Consider the following 17,404-nt stretch of genomic DNA (forward strand, 5'->3'; position numbering starts at 1 on the left):
ATGTTTATCTGTCAGGGTGTGTAGGGTGTAAATATGATCAGTCGTGCGATGTTTTGGTATAAATCCAAGTTGGCTTTTACTCAAGACATTGTGCTTATTAAGGAAGTTTAGAACTCTTACATTTATAATACTACAGAAAACCTTCCACAGGTTACTGTTCACACAAATGCCTCTGTAATTGTTAGGGTAAAATTTGTCTCCGTTCTTAAAGATTGGGGTTATGAGTCCTTGATTCCAGATGTCAGGGAAATAACCTACACTCAGGATCAAATTAAACAGTTTTAATATAGCCAATTGAAATTTTGCACTAGTGAGTTTGAGCATCTCATTTAGGATGCCATCAGGTCCGCATGCTTTTTTAAATTTGAGGGCATGAAGTTTCTTATAGAGCTCCTGGTCAGTAATTGTGGAGTCCAATGAATTTTGATTGTCCTTTCTAGCTTTTTCTAATCTATTCAACTTCTCGTGAGTTTGGCGTTGTTCTGCGTTTGGGTCAATTTGAACGATGTCGTAGAGTGTTTTAAAATGGGTTGTCCATATGTCACCATTTTGTATCGCTAATTCTTCTTGTTTAGATTTTTTTTGTTTTTTCCAATTTTGTCAGAAGTTGTTTGTGTTTATGGACTCCTCAATTAGTGTCAGCTGCTTGCTGTTGTACTGTGCTTTTTTGGTTCTGAGTGTACGTTTATAGAGTTTCAAAGTCTCACAGTAATGAAGGCGTAATTCACCATTATTTGGGTCTCTGTGCTTTTGGTTGGATAATGTTCTAAGTTTTTTCCTTATAATTTTACAATCTGCATCAAACCAGTTGTCATCTGGGGTCTTTTTTGTTTAGTTTTTTTATCAATTTCAATTGTGCTTCTTTTGCCGTTTGCCTGAATATATAGTTGATGTTTTTTTACTGCTAGATTGATGCCTTCTTTACTGTGAGTGAATATGGTATCCAGAAAGTTATCTAAGAGTGTTTGGATATTTTGGTTACAGGTTGCTTTCTGGTATTCTTCTGTGCTGTTTTGTGCCCATCTGTATGAATCTCTCCTCTCTCTTTCTCGATCTCTCTCTCTCTCTCTCTCTCTCTCTCTCTCTCTCTCTTTCTTTCTCTCTCTCTCTCAATATTGGAGTGCTTTAATACTGTGTGTGTGTGTGTGTGTGTGTGTGTGTGTGTGTGTGTGTGTGTGTGTGTGTGTGTGTGTGTGTGTGTGTGTGTGTGTGTGTGTGTGTGTGTGTGTGTGTGTGTGTGTGTGTGTGTGTGCATTTGTGCATTTGTGTGTGTAGGATAATGTCAATCTGTAGTAGTGATAAATATTCCTATTTCCTGATAGGCTATCCTAGGTTGTCTGAAGGACAATCCCCATGTGTAGACATGGTAGCGTTCATTTCTAAGCGTTTGGGTTTGCCTCAAGTTGGTCTTAGTTCAGTAGCTCACTGAAACAATGTTGATGGTAAGAACAGCTGTTGTGAGTTGGTGGTGTTTTATCACATTTCAGTGTCTCTAGTCAGAACAGTAGTTTCAGAGTGGTGTTATTTCAGTGTGTGAACAGGGTGTTATTTCAGTGTGGTGTTATGATACTGAGGCACATCGCTGAGCGGTGACTCACTGTAACTTCTTAGACATGCTGACCCACCCTCCTTCCCTCCCTTCCTCCCTCCCTCCCTTCCTCCATCCATCTCTCCGCTGTCCTGACTGTAGCCAATCACTAGCTCAATGAATGTTTTTCTTTAAGCAGGAAGACAAGAAGGTCCAATACATAGAGAAAAGGAGGAATGTCACTGTTTTGCTATCTTGTATCACCGGAGCTTTTATTAAAAGATCAATGTTTGGGTCTCCGGAGCAGCAAAACAACCACGACTGTAGCATACTCTAACCCCACCTTCTGGAGAGAGGGAGAAATTCTGAGCTATGTTCGCTAGCTAGGCTACAATGTTTCCAACGCTGACATGGATGGATGTCTTTGTGAATTAATTCCATGTGACTGAATTTATAAATCCCACTGTTTCTTTGTATTCAGAAAGCTTTGTAAGCAGGTTGAGTGGTTGACTTGTTGTCTTGTTTAGTAAATGTCAGTGCACTACATTGGAGCTCTAAGTGCACTACATTGGAGCTCTAAGTGCACTACATTGGAGCTCTAAGTGCACTACATTGGAGCTCTAAGAGCACTATATTGGAGCTCTAAGTGCACTACATTGCAGCTCTAAGAACACTACATTGGAGCTCTAAGAACACTACATTGGAGTTCTAAGAACACTACATTGGAGCTCTATCTTGTATAATGACATTTCTTCCTGACCAATGTTACATCCAGACTCTTAACAAAAACCACATTCTAATAACGTTCAGTAATAAACGTTTTATGGAATTTGCAAAGTTTGTTCACAAGGTATTAATCATAACTCCCACATTTGTAAAGGTTAGTTAAATAGTTATTAACAAATTATGATATTTTTTTTAAATTATGCATTAATGATTCAAAATGAATATTTGTCCTCCTGTATTATACAATTTGTGTCAGTATGAACAAACTACATGTTCTGTGAAAACAGACGTTGAGCCATGGATTTCTGTTGCACTGTATGAGTAGTTTCACTAGATGGCGCTCTTGTATGCTGCACAGGCACAGAGACATCTCTGAAGCAGTTTTTATGAAAGTAAACATAAGATAATAGCCTTGGGGCTGGTTTCCAGGAGCAAGATTAGATTAAGCCTGTAGATACTCCCTGACTAAAAAACAATGGAGATTCTTCATTCAAAGTGCTTTTTAGTCCCATCTGTGTCTGGGAAACTGTCTCTTAAATTAAAAAGCACTTAAGAATTTATAGAGTGGTCTGAAGATGTGTTGTGTTTCCATGGTAGACCATATGTTTTGAACCATCTATAATTCTGTTTTTAACCATGGTATAATTCTGTATTCTTTCCTTCTCAGATGAGCCCTGTGAAGATCTGAAACCACATAGCAGCCCCAGCCTGAGCCCCAATATGGACAACGAGATCACCGCCAAGGAGAGAGGAGTACTGGAGGAGAATAACGAAAAGGAGATGATGGACAGATATCAGGAGGAGGAGGAGGTAGAGGAGGAGGAGGTAGAGGAGGAGGTAGAGGAGGAGGAGGAGGAGGAGGAGGAGGAGGTAGAGGAGGAGGAGGTGGAGGAAGAGGAGGAGGAGGAGGAGGAGGTAGAGGAGGAGGAGGAGGTAGAGGAGGAGGAGGAGGTAGAGGAGGTAGAGGAGGAGGAGGAGGTAGAGGAGGAGGAGGTAGAGGAGGAGGTAGAGGAGGTAGAGGAGGTAGAGGAGGTAGAGGAGGAGGAGGAGGTAGAGGAGGTAGAGGAGGTAGAGGAGGAGGAGGAGGAGGAGGAGGAGGAGGAGGAGGAAGAGGAAGAGGAAGAGGAAGAGGAGGAGGAGGAGGAAGAGGAGGAGGAGGAGGAGGAGGAAGAGGAAGAGGAAGAGGAAGAGGAAGAGGAGGAGGTGGAGGAGGAGGAGGAAGAGGGAGGTGGAGGTAGAGGAGGAGGAGGAGGAGGAGGTGGAGGAGGGGGAGGAGGAGGAGGAGGAGGAGGTGGAGGAGGGGGAGGAGGAGGAGGAGGAGGAGGGGGAGGAGGAGGAGGAAGAGGAGGTGGAGGTAGAGGAGGAGGAGGAGATAGAGGAGGAGGTAGAGGAGGGTAGAGGAGGAGGTAGAGGAGGAGGAGGTAGAGGAGGAGGAGGAGGAGGTAGAGGAGGAGGAGGTAGAGGAGGAGGAGGTAGAGGTAGAGAGGAGGGAGAGGAGTAGAGGCGGAGGAGGTAGAGGAGGAGGAGGAAGGAAGGTAGAGGAGGAGGAGGTAGAGGAGGAGGAGGTAGAAAAGGAGGAGGAGGTAGAGAAGGAGGTAGAGGAGGAGGAGGGTAGAGGAGGAGGTAGAGGAGGAGGAGGAGGAGGAGGAGGAGGAGGAGGAGGAGGAGGAGGAGGAGGTAGAGGAGGTAGAGGAGGAGGTAGAGGAGGAGGAGGTAGAGGAGGAGGAGGAGGAGGTAGGAGGAGGAGGTAGGAGGAGAGGTAGAGGAGGAGGAGGTAGAGGAGGAGGAGGAGGAGGTAGAGGAGGAGGAGGTAGAGGAGGAGGAGGAGGTAGAGGAGGAGGGTAGAGGAGGAGGAGGGGTAGAGGAAGGAGGTAGAGGAGGAGGAGGTAGAAGAGGAGGTAGAGGAGGAGGAGGAGAGAGGAGGAGGAGGAGGAGGAGGAGGAGGAGGAGGAGGTAGAGGAGGAGGAGGAGGAGGAGGAGGAGGAGGAGGAAGAGGAGGAGGTGGAGGAGGAGGAGGTAGAGGAGGTAGAGGAGGTAGAGGAGGTAGAGGAGGAGGAGGAGGTAGAGGAGGTAGAGGAGGAGGAGGAGGAGGAAGAGGAGGAGGAGGAGGAAGAGGAGGTGGAGGAGGAGGAGGTGGAGGAGGTAGAGGAGATAGAGGAGGAGGTAGAGGAGGTAGAGGAGGAGGAGGAGGAGGTAGAGGAGATAGAGGAGGAGGTAGAGGAGGTAGAGGAGGAGGAGGAGGAGGAAGAGGAAGCGGAAGAGGAAGAGGAGGAGGAGGAGGAGGAGGTAGAGGAGGAGGAGGAGGAGGAGGTAGAGGAGGGGGAGGAGGAGGAGGAGGAGGAGGTGGAGGTAGAGGAGGAGGAGGAGATAGAGGAGGAGGTAGAGGAGGAGGAGGAGGAGGTAGAGGAGGAGGAGGTAGAGGAGGAGGAGGAGGAGGTAGAGGAGGAGGAGGTAGAGGAGGAGGAGGAGGTAGAGGAGGAGGAGGTAGAGGAGGAGGAGGTAGAGGAGGAGGAGGTAGAGAAGGAGGTAGAGGAGGAGGAGGTAGAGGAGGAGGTAGAGGAGGAGGAGGAGGAGGAGGAGGAGGTGGAGGAGGAGGAGGTAGAGGAGGAGGAGGAGGAGGAGGAGGAGGTGGAGGAGGAGGAGGTAGAGGAGGTAGAGGAGGAGGAGGTAGAGGAGGAGGAGGTAGAGAAGGTAGAGGAGGAGGTAGAGGAGGAGGAGGTAGAGGAGGAGGAGGTAGAGGAGGAGGAGGAGGAGGAGGAGGAGGAGGAGGAGGTGGGAGGAGGAGGAGGAGGAGGAGGAGGAGGAGGTAGAGGAGGAGGAGGAGGTAGAGGAGGAGGAGGAGGAGGAGGAGGAGGAGGAAGAGGAGGAGGAGGAAGAGGAGGAGGAGGAGGAGGAGGAGGAAGAGGAGGAGGAGGAGGAGGATGTATAGGAGGTAGAGGAGGAGGAGGAGGAGGTAGAGGAGGAGGAGGAGGAGGAGGAGGAGGAGGAGGAGGTGGAGGTGGAGGTAGAGGAGGAGGAGGAGGAGGAGGAGGAGGAGGTAGAGGAGGGGGAGGAGGAGGAGGAGGAGGAGGTGGAGGTAGAGGAGGAGGAGGAGGAGGAGGAGGTAGAGGAGGGGGAGGAGGAGGAGGAGGTGGAGGTAGAGGAGCAATTTTATTTATTGATGCTGTCTTAGGATGGTATTCATTGATATTATATTTTGGTGGTCTATAATCATCTGGCATGTTTATAACACTTTATGGCTCTTGACTTTGTATCCAGTTTTTTACCTTGTACTGTATATATTTGACTCTTGTTTTAATCTATATCTTAATCTATATCTTAATGTATATTTCATGTATATTTCATGTATATCTTTTACCCTTGTTTTTAATCTGCTGCTTTTTTAAAGGACATTTCTCCTCAGGGATTAACAAAGTAGCTGTTTAACTATGGGCCTTTCTGACTCAGACAAGGCTTACCTAATTCTTACCTATCTAATTAACCAATAAGGCCCGAGAGGGTACCACGGCTAAGAGCTGTATCCAGGCACTCTGCGTTGCGTCGTGCGTTAGAACAGCCCTTAGCCGTGGTATATTGGCTGTATATCACATACACCTGAGGTGCCTTATTGCTATTATAAACTGGTTACCAACGTAATTAAAGCAGTAAAATATATGTTTTATCATACCCGTGGTATACGGTCTGATATACCATGGCTTTCAACCAATCAGCATTCAGGGCTGGAACCACCCAGTTTATAACAATGTATAAATCTCTAACTAGGAGGAAGAGAAGGGTAGGAGGGAGCAGCTGGAGCCTCTGTCTGAGGAGCAGGAGCTGGAGGAGTTGAGGAGTCAGGTGCTGCAGCTCCTCCTGGAGTTAGAAGGGGCCAGGGAGATATCCAACAAACACCAGGAGGCTTTCCACGAGCTGCAGGGTAAGAGAGAAGTCCACGTGAAACCGCTAGCTAGTTATCTGTGGTGCATTAGCAGTGCCACGCTACGGTCACGTTATCTTCCCTGAGATCTCCAGTGACAGACTAGTCTCTTGGTCTGTCCTCGGCTCTTTGTAAATGTTTATCTCAAACAGGATCAGTTCCTCATAGTCCCTGAATAGAGAGCTGCATCATCATTCTGGAAATGATGAGCTAGTCAAACTGACTAAGACCTTGGTACTGAGGACATAGTGAACACACTAAGACCTTAGTACTGAGGACATAGTGAACACACTAAGACCTTAGTACTGAGGACATAGTGAACAGACTCAGACCTTAGTACTGAGGACATAGTGAACACACTAAGACCTTAGTACTGAGGACATAGTGAACAGACTAAGACCTTAGGACTGAGGACAAACTGAACACACTCAGCTCAATGCATGCTGGGGGATTTAGAGTGCTGAGATCAGTCTCAGCTGTCTACTCTAGCAGGCTCTTCAGTTGGGCTGGTCTGTGACTGACAGGCTCTGGTCTGTGACTGACAGGCTCTGGTCTGTGACTGGCAGGCTCTGGTCTGTGTCTGACAGGCTCTGGTCTGTGTCTGACAGGCTCTGGTCTGTGTCTGACAGGCTCTCCAGTTGGGCTGGTCTGTGACTCCACTGCCATCTTCTCACTATAAGGACAAATGAGATGAATGTGTTTTTCTGTCCAAAGAGAGAGATGAATAAATATACTGTACATAATAAACATAGCATTACAATAAATGGGTAATCAGATATATGTCGTGTCTTTGGCTATGCCGGATTAAGTGATATGACATGCTAACTTATCAAATTATTTCTCTGTAATTAATATTACCTGATTAAGCTAATCATGTAAATGTAATTAACTAGAAAGTCGGGGCACCACAGAAGAACGTTTATAGAGCTGTTATCTTCTGAATAAACTCTTAAAATACTTAGTCATATTTTACATCGATAGCAGTCAATATTAACCCTTCTCTTATTTTCAGTCTCATCATGAAAGTTGTAAATTCTTGGTTATCTGCACGAACCCAGTCTTTACTAAAATCATCCATACATCAATTGTCTTCAAATCATTTATTTACTACACTAAGTAATTAACAGAAAACATACAGACAGTAACTATCGTCACACAGGATTGGTAGGGGAATGTGCCCTACTGGCTAACAAGCATGGCTGGTCTGTTAGACAATGGGTCATAAAACGGTAAGCTGAGAAGTTACACAGAGTTCATTAATATTAACAATTGACAATTGAAGGCTCACTCATTCGGGAACAATTGCAATCAATATATATTTACGCTCAGTGTGTCGTTCTGATTCTTGTTGGAGAGTAGTTCTGATGGAGAGTCTCTCTCTCGGTTAGAATATATCTTTCAGAGCGACATTCATGAATGTCGTCATAGAATGGATGTGGTTGGTCTTCGCGTTCGATGATATAATTTACTTAGCTGCAGACTAATAATTAATATCAAAGACTTGTTCTTATTCTGTCGGTCTCGATAGTAAAAGTTAACCACGTGGTATAGTTCACTTTCAGTAGAATATTTGGATGGTCAAACCTATGAGCCAACTCGCAATGGAGTGTAGGCCTGGTCTCTAGAAATGTAAATCAGGGGGTGTTTTATAGTGCCCATAGAACAGGCTTGTCAAATGACGCCTGGTCCTGTATGTGTCCCTGGGGGCGTGCCTATGACTGAGCTAGACTTGGTTACAGAAATATAATTCTATCACATTAACATCAGTACATAGCATCTCAATGTATTACAAATAGCTTTATCCTTAATAATACATTGTATACAACCATGTGGATTCAGTCTCATCGCTGAGGCTATCATGTAGACCGTTTTAGGGTAATATGGCTATATTGTCTCTTCTGAGTATCACAAAATTGTACCAAGCGGATCAGTTCGTAGCTGGAGTCTTCATCAATCTTCCATATCTTCTCCAGAACACACATGTCGCTAGGTTCTCCAATTCTATGACTTGGAAGAATTTCCTTTGTCTCTCTATGAAACATGTTGTAGTAGATTCTCCTCTTGGAATTTTTACAACCCTGGGTTGGGGGGAAGGTAGGTTGGGTGATGGTACAAAGGGGAGGGGGTCAACTGTCCTTCCTGTACCCAAAGAGGCCAACGTCATGACACATGATAATATCATCTAAACTCAGCAAAAAAAAAGAAACGTCCCTTTTTCAGGACCCTGTCTTTCAAAGATAATTCGTAAAAATCCAAATAACTTCACAGATCTTCATTGTAAAGGGTTGAAACACTGTTTCCCATGCTTGTTCAATGAACCATAAACAATTAATGAACATGCACCTGTGGAACGGTTGTTAAGACACTAACAGCTTACAGACGGTAGGCAATTAAGGTCACATTTATGAAAACTTAGGACACTAAAGAGGCCTTTCTACTGACTCTGAAAAACACCAAAGGAAAGATGCCCAGGGTCCCAGCTCATCCTTGTGAATGGGCCTTTGGCATGCTGCAAGGAGGCATGAGAACTGAAGATGTGCCAGGGAAATAAATTGCAATGTCCGTACTGTGAGACGCCTAAGACAGCGCTACAGGGAGACAGGATGGACAGCTGATCATCCTCGCAGTGGCAGACCACGTGTAACAACACCTGCACAGGATCGGTACATCCGAACATCACACCTGCGGGACAGTTACAAGATGGCAACAACATCTGCCCGAGTTACACCAGGAATGCACAATCCCTCCATCAGTGCTCAGACTGTCCGCAATAGGCTGAGAGAGGCTGGGCTGAGGGCTTGTAGGCCTGTTGTAAGCAGGTCCTCACCTGACATCACTGGCAACAACGTCGCCTATGAGCACAAACCCACCGTCGCTGAACCAGACAGGACTGGCAAAAAGTGCTCTTCACTGACGAGTCACTGTTTTGTCTCACCAGGGGTGATGGTCGGATTCAGGTTTATCGTCGAAGGAATGAGCGTTACACCAAGGCCTGTACTCTGGAGCGGGATCGATTTGGAGGTGGAGGGTCCGTCATGGTCTGGGGCGGTGTGTCACAGCATCATTGGACTGAGCTTGTTGTCATTGCAGGCAATCTCAACGCTGTGCGTTACAGGGAAGACATCCTTCTCCCTCATGTGGTACCCTTCCTGCAGGCTCATCCTGACATGACCCTCCAGCATGACAATGCCACCAGCCATACTGCTCGTTCTGTGCGTGATTTCCTGCAAGACAGGAATGTCAGTGTTCTGCCATGGCCAGCGAATAGCCCGGATCTCAATCCCATTGAGCACGTCTGGGACCTGTTGGGTCAGAGGGTGAGGGCTAGGGTCATTCCCCCAAGAAATGTCCGGGAACTTGCAGGTGCCTTGGTGGAAGAGTGGGGTAACATCCATGAGGAGGAGTCCATGAGTAAGGTAAGTCCATGAGGAGGAGATGCACTGCAGTACTTAATGCAGCTGGTGGCCACACCAGATACTGACTGTTACTTTTGATTTTGACCCCCCCTTTGTTCAAGGACACATTATTCCATTTCTGTTAGTCACATGTCTGTGGAACTTGTTCAGTTTATGTCTCAGTTGTTGAATGTTGTTATGTTCATACAAATATTTACACATAATAAACACAGTTGACAGTGAGAGGACGTTTTATTTTATTGCTGGACTGTATAACGCATAGCAATAACTAACAACAATTGTAACACCAACTCACTTCTGTCCACGCACTCCGTTACACATGTCCTCTTGGACAGAGACTCAGGAGTCTCTGACCTGAACAGGCAGAAGGGCTGTCAGATATCCCCCTAGCAACCTGAATGCCTTTTAACCTATCAGCGGCCTGGTCACAGAGGTCACTGGGATTTTGAGGGGCAGGCTTATGACCCCCCTTGTCTCTCTGACACATTCAGGGGATGGGGTGTCCTAGACCGCATTGTGATGTCATCACTCTCCGTTCGCTGGGGACGGGAAGTCTGGGATACTCCCATTGGGCCCCACCCACCAGGCATGCTCAGCTGTTCTTCAGGCCCACTGCTGACACAAATGCACACAAACACACACACACACACACACACACCGCTTCACCCCACCCACTACAGCTGTTTCCCTTCGGGGAGGCCTCTCCATGCCTCAAGGTATCCATGGTGACCACCCAATCAAGGCTGAGGTGTGGAGAGGAGGTCCTAACATAGAATGTCACTGTAGAGTGATTTGATACTGTATGGTCACTGTACATGGGTATAAAACCTCAAGGCTTAGTAACTAGACCAGCGAGGTGAATGGAAGCCTTCCTGAACCCTTTATAAAGGCCAACATAGATGCTTCAGAAATGTCACCTGTCTAGCAAACAGGACTAGACTTTTACAACCTACAAAATGTGACCAACTTTGACAGTTCTGTTATTATAGGCTTCTGCTATCACACTGACTTCCACTCTTTCTCCCTCACATCTCTCTCTCCTTTCTATCTCTCTCTCTCGCTCTCTCGCTCTCTCTCTCCCTCCTTTCTCTCACTCTCTCTCTCCTTTTTCTCTCTCTCTCTTTCTCTCTCTCTCACTCATTTATCTCTCTCTCTCTCTCTCACCCTCACCCTCTCTCTCTCTAACTCATCCCTCTCTCCTTCCTCTCTCTCTCTCTCTCGCTCTCTCTTGCTTTCTTTCTCTCTTGCTCTCTCTCTCTCGCTCTCTCTCTCTCTCATTTCTCTCTCTCTGTTTCTGTCTCTTTCTCTCCTTTCTCTCTCTCTCTCTCTCTCTCCTTTCTCTCTCTCTCTCTCTTTTCTCTCGCTCTCTCTCCTTTCTCTCTCTCTCTCCTTTCTCTCTCTCTCTCTCACTCATTTATCTCTCTCTCTCTCTTTCTCTCTCTCACTCATTTATCTCCCTCTGTCTCTCTCTCTCTCTCACTCACTCTCTCACTCACTCTCTCTCTCTCTCTCTCTCTCGCTCTCTCTCTCTCTTGCTTTCTCTCTCTTGCTCTCTCTCTCTCTCTCTCTCTCTCTCTCTCTCTCTCTCTCTCTCTCTCCCTCTCTCTCTCTCAATTCAATTCAAGGGGCTTTATTTTCATGGGAAACATATGTTAACATTGCCAAAGCAAGTAGATAATATACAAAAGTGAAATAAACAATAAAAATGAACAGTAAACATTAGACTCACAGAAGTTCCAAAATAATAAAGACATTACAAATGTCATATTATGTATATATAAAGTGTTGTAACGATGTACAAATGGTTAAAGTACAAAAGGGAAAATAAATAAGCATAAATATGGGTTGTATTTACAATGGTGTTTGTTCTTCACTGGTTGACCTTTTCTTGTTGCAACAGGTCACACATCTTGCTGCTGTAATGGCACACTGCGGAATTTCACCCAGTAAATATGGGAGTTTATCAAAATGGTGTTTGTTTTCGAATTCTTTGTGGATCTGTGTAATCTGGGGTAAATATGTGTCTCTAATATGGTCATACATTTGGCAGGAGGTCAGGAAGTGCAGCTCAGTTTCCACCTCATTTTGTGGGCAGTGTTGCACATAGCCTGTCTTCTCTTGAGAGCCAGGTCTGCCTACGGCGGCCTTTCTCAATAGCAAGGCTACGCTCACTGAGTCTGTACATAGTCAAAGCTTTCCTTAAGTTTGGGTCAGTCACAGTGGTCAGGTATTCTGCCGCTGTGTGTTCTCTGTTTAGGGCCAAATAGCATTCTAGTTTGCTCTGTTTTTTTGTTAATTCTTTCCAATGTGTCAAGTAATTATCTTTTTGTTTTCTCATGATTTGCTTGGGTCTAATTGTGTTGCTGTCTTGGGGCTCTGTGGGGTGTGTTTGTCTTTGTAAACAGAGCCCCAGGACCAGCTTGCTTAGGGGACTCTTCTCCAGGTTCATCTCTCCGTAGGTGATGGCTTTGTTATGGAAGGTTTGGGAATCGCTTCCTTTTAGGTGGTTGTAGAATTTAACGTCTCTTTTTTGGATTTTGATAATTAGTGGGTATCGGCCTAATTCTGCTCTGCATGCATTATTTGGTGTTCTACGTTGTACACTGAGGATATTTTTGCAGAATTTTGCATGCAGTCTCAGTTTGGTGTTTGTCCCATTTTGTGAATTATTGGTCTCTCTCTCTCGTGCTCTCTCTCTCTCTCTCTCTCTCCTTTTTCTCTCTCTCTCTCTCTCTCTCTCTCTCTCCTTTTTCTCTCTCTCTCTCTCTCTCTCTCTCTCACTCTCGCTCTCTGTCCCATACAGGTCTATTGGAGGATGAGCGTTTGACCAGCGCTCATCAGGCAGAAGCCTTCGCACGACAGGTCCACAACCTGCAAGGTACTGTCTGCAGCCATGTAGGCCCTCTGACTAAATGTGCATTTCATTCATGGAAATTTCTACCGGGGACGGACTTGGACCAGAATTCGTTCCAGGCTTTTTTAACACACTGGCCCATTATTCTCCATTGGCCCATTTTGTTTCTAGATCCCACAATTATTAGCTAAATAATTATCATTTTGGGCAAAAATGGATCAGCCCTATGGCCAATCCGCCCCTGATTTCTACACCATACTGAAGCGTCATGTATTGTAACATGTACCATCGTGATCGACGACACGAATGCATGTCATGCTAACTTTAACACAGAGACTGCATGTCATGCTAACTTTAACACAGAGACTGCATGTCATGCTAACTTTAACACAGAGACTGCATGTCATGCTAACTTTAACACAGAGACTGCATGTCATGCTAACTTTAACACAGAGACTGTATGTCATGCTAACTTTAACACAGAGACTGCATGTCATGCTAACTTTAACACAGAGACTGCATGTCATGCTAACTTTAACACAGAGACTGCATGTCATGCTAACTTTAACACAGAGACTGCATGTCATGCTAACTTTAACACAGAGACTGCATGTCATGCTAACTTTAACACAGAGACTGCATGTGATGCTAAAATTAACACAGAGACTGCATTTCATGCTAACTTTAACAGAGAGACTGCATGTCATGCTAACTTTAACACAGAGACTGCATGTCATGCTAACTTAACACAGAGACTGCATGTCATGCTAACTTTAACACAGAGACTGCATGTCATGCTAACTTTAACACAGAGACTGCATGTCATGCTAACCTTAACACAGAGACTGCATGTCATGCTAACTTTAACACAGAGACTGCATGTCATGCTAACTTTAACACAGAGACTGCATGTCATGCTAACTTTAACACAGAGACTGCATTTCATGCAGGTTTGGGTTTGATGAATAGTTGAATCATGTTTTGATGACTAATTGAATCAGGTTTGGGTTTGATGATTAATTGAATCAGGTTTGGGTTTGATGATTAGTTGAATCAGGTTTTGGTTTGATGATTAGTTGAATCAGGTTTGGGTTTGATGATTAGTTGAATCAGGTTTGGGTTTGATGAATAGTTGAATCAGGTGTGGGTTTGATGAATAGTTGAATCAGGTGTGGGTTTGATGATTAGTTGATGAGTTGAATCAGGTGTGGGTTTGATGATTTGTTGAATCAGGTGTGGGTTTGATGATTAGTTGAATCAGGTTTGGGTTTGATGAATAGTTGAATCAGGTGTGGGTTTGATGAATAGTTGAATCAGGTGTGGGTTTGATGATTTGTTGATAAGTTGAATCAGGTGTGGGTTTGATGATTAGTTGAATCAGGTGTGGGTTTGATGAATAGTTGAATCAGGTGTGGGTTTGATGAATAGTTGAATCAGGTGTGGGTTTGATGATTAGTTGAATCAGGTGTGGGTTTGATGATTAGTTGAATCAGGTGTGGGTTTGATGATTAGTTGAATCAGGTGTGGGTTTGATGATTAGTTGAATCAGATTTGGGTTTGATGAATAGTTGAATCAGGTTTGGGTTTGATGAATAGTTGAATCAGGTTTGGGTTTGATGATTAGTTGAATCAGGTGTGGGTTTGATGATTTGTTGATAACTTGAATCAGGTGTGCTAGATTGGAAATGGATCAAGCGGATCAGCCGAGGTACCCGAAGGAGAGTTTTGAGAAACACTGTCGTAACGATAGCCATCTAAACCCCTGTTCCTGTTTGTTTGTGCGTGTCCTCCCCTGTAGCCCAGCTGCGTTCAGTACAGGAGGAGATTGACTCTCTGGAGGAGGAGAAAGAGAGCAAACTGACCGAGGCCCACGAGGAGCTACGCCTGGCTCAGGAGGAGGTGCTGCTTTACTTTACTTGTAATAATTCACATTAAGGTGACTTTACATTAAGCTATTCCACTTTACTTTAGGATACTTTACGTTACTAGTTCCAGAAGAATGTATGTGTTCTCTGCGAGTTCTAGGGATGGTGAGTTCGTGACTGTTCCTTGCTTGTGTTGAAGGTGCTGCTGCTGAGATTGATTTATTCATGAATTCATTACAGGTGCTACTGCTGCAGCAGGCGGCGGAGGAGTCGGCGGCTGAGAGGGAGAACGACATCGCCTCCCTACAGGAGGAGCTTTGTCGCCATCAGGCCGAGCTGGGGAGGCTCAACGAGGAGGCACAGGAGTACGAGCTAGAGATCACCACGCTCCGTGCCGAGATCAGCATGAAGAGTCAGAGGAGAGAGGAGGAGAGGAGAGGAGGTGAGAGAGCTTTAGGGGAAGTGGTGGGGGGAGGAGAGGACAAGAGAGAGAGAGGAGAGGAGGAGAGGAAGTGAGAGGGGAGGAGGACAGGAGAGGAGAGGAGCTGAGAGAGAGTGGAGGAAGAGAGGTGGGAGAGAGGGGAGGAGGTGGGGAGAGGAGAGGAGGGACAGGAGAGGGAGAGGAGAGGAGGTGGGGAGAGGAGGGGGAGGACAGGAGAAAGAGAGGAGGGAGGAGAGGAGAGAGACAGAAGTAGGAGCTGGAGATCACCACGTGGCAACACAAAATCTGGGAAGGTCATCACAGCACATTTGCTGATCTCATGTCCACCAGCCAGGTCAAAGCAACATCAGCAAACAGCTTGTGTAAAGCCATCCTTCCCTGAGTCACACCCTGACCCTCTCTACAAGAGCACAGCAGTGATGTCATGTACTGGGAGAGAGTCCCTGATGTCACCGTGCCTCCCCCCCTGCCTTGCCTCATTCCCTGACTAACTCAGTGTGACATCACCCTTCTGGTATCCCGAACACACACCCCCTCTCCCCCACCACCACCCCTGCAGCTCACTATGAGAGAGCAAGCGGTGGGGTGTAAAACACTTTTGTAATGCTGCAGCCTTTTCCTCAACACATTTTATTAAACCCCAGCCTTGATTTATGTGTTTGACTGTGAGATGCTAACCATCAGGGGCAGACTGGGACCATAAATTGGCCCTGGCATTTCTAACACACTAGCCCATTTTTCTCCTTGAAGCCCCCACACCGGCCCATTTTTCTCCTTGAAGCCCCCACACCGGCCCATTTTTCTTTTACTTGAGTCCCCCATTATTAGCCAGATAATCATCAGTTTGCGTACAAAACCAAGTTATACAGGCCCACTGGGCAAAAAATGGACCAGCCATCTGGCATTTTCCTGAAATGCCAGATGGCCAGTCCGCCTCTGCTAACTATGATGCAACCAGCAATAACACAACCAGCATCTGATGCATAGGTTTCATAATGTTATCAGTATAGATGCCTAGACAGCACAGCCTAGGTGTGGCAGAGTCGGTAGGGTTTGGGCAGTTGTGGAAAAAGTACCCAATTGTCATACTTGAGTAAAAGTAAAGATACCTTTAATAGAAAATGACTCAAGTAAAAGTGAAAGTCACCCAGTAAAATACTTCTTGAGTAAAAGTCTAAAAGAATTTGGTTTTAAATGTACTTAAGTCTCAAAAGTAAAAGTAAAAGTATAAATAATTTCAAATTCCTGATATTAAGCAAACTAGACGGTACCATTATTATTTATTTATTTTTGATTGGCTGAGGCACACTCCAACACTCAGACATCATTATTTTTGGTTGGCTGAGGCACACTCCAACACTCAGACATCATTATTTTTGGTTGGCTGAGGCACACTCCAACACTCAGACATCATTTACAAACAAAGCATTTGTGTTTAGTGAGTCCGTCAGATCAGAGGCAGTACGGATGACCAGGGATGTTCTCTTGAGAATTACGTGAATTGGGCCATTTTCCTGTCCCGTTAAGCATTTGAAATGTATTGAGCACTTTTGAGTGTTAAGAAAAATATATGAAGTAAAAAGTAAATACATTTCTTAAGGAATGTAGTGAAGTATAAGTAAAAGTTGTCAAAAATATAAATAGTAAAGTAAAGTACAGATACCCCAAAAACGATTTAAGTAGTACTTTAAATAATTTTTACTTAAGTACTTTAGACCCCTAGGTTTGGGTCACAGGCTTATAGGTGTCACATTCCAGTCTGACGTTAGGTAGACACACACCAGGTCTTTGTCTTTCTGGGTCTCTCATTGTGTCTCTTGACTATTTATAAGGTGCATGGCCATGTACAACAGGATGAATGGTTTTGAGGGGTAGGCCACATGAGTATAGACTCAGAGTTGATACTTTATGTAAACCGGCAAAGTGTTTACCTGTGGCTGAACCTATGGAGGATGTGTTGCTAGTATCTCCCCATTTCACTCTGTTTCGCACCATTTTCTCCTGGGTCGTACCTAATGAACACGACCCTGGGGTATGATGGTCCTGTGCTGTCCTGACTCCTGTACCTGTCCTGTGTGTTCAGGAGATGTAGAAACACTGAAGCAGGAGTGTGTCACGTTGAGGGAGGAGTGTGAGACATTGAAGAATGACAACAGATGTCTGACTGAGAGACTACAGCTACAGAGGACAGGGTGAGAACATATTCTTCTTGTTGTTCTTGATCTTCTTGTTCTTGTTCTTCTTTTTGTTATTGTTTTTCTTGTTTTGTTCTTCTTGGTATTCTTCCTCTTATTGTTCTTGTTCTTCTGGTTCTTCTTGTTCTTGTTCTTCTTGTTCTTCTTGTTATTGTTTTTCTTGTTATTGTTCTTCTTGTTATTGTTCTTCTTGTTATTGTTTTTCTTGTTCTTGTTGTTCTTGTTGTTCTTGTTGTTATTGTTGTTATTGTTCTTCTGGTTCTTCTTGTTATTATTTTTGTTGTTATTGTTCTTGTTCTTGTTCTTCTTGTTCTTCTTGTTCTTGTTCTTGTTCTTCTTGTTCTTCTTGTTCTTCTTGTTCTTCTTGTTCTTCTTGTTCTTGTTCTTCTTGTTCTTCTTGTTCTTCTTGTTCTTCTTGTTCTTGTTCTTCTTGTTCTTGTTCTTCTTGTTCTTGTTCTTCTG

The 17,404-nt window shown here is 45.0% G+C and overlaps 1 protein-coding gene across 5 annotated transcripts in view; it reads left to right on the forward strand.

Moving 5' to 3' along the window:
* LOC115197661 (coiled-coil domain-containing protein 136) overlaps positions 1–17,404 on the forward strand; it is a 50,952-nt gene that overhangs the window by 22,703 nt on the left and 10,845 nt on the right. For all 5 annotated transcript variants that reach the window (XR_003879038.1, XM_029759405.1, XM_029759403.1 and 2 more), the window contains exons 2-7: positions 2,922–3,064; positions 6,017–6,170; positions 12,390–12,464; positions 14,239–14,339; positions 14,546–14,747; positions 16,831–16,939. Coding sequence is in view for 4 of the 5 variants with exons in the window: in XM_029759403.1 (XP_029615263.1) it covers positions 2,922–3,064; positions 6,017–6,170; positions 12,390–12,464; positions 14,239–14,339; positions 14,546–14,747; positions 16,831–16,939 (784 nt within the window). In the remaining variant the exon portion in view is untranslated. The remainder of the gene's footprint in view (positions 1–2,921; positions 3,065–6,016; positions 6,171–12,389; positions 12,465–14,238; positions 14,340–14,545; positions 14,748–16,830; positions 16,940–17,404) is intronic.

The sequence above is a fragment of the Salmo trutta genome, chromosome 7, assembly GCF_901001165.1.
Source record: "Salmo trutta chromosome 7, fSalTru1.1, whole genome shotgun sequence".
Taxonomy (NCBI): Eukaryota; Metazoa; Chordata; class Actinopteri; order Salmoniformes; family Salmonidae; genus Salmo; species Salmo trutta.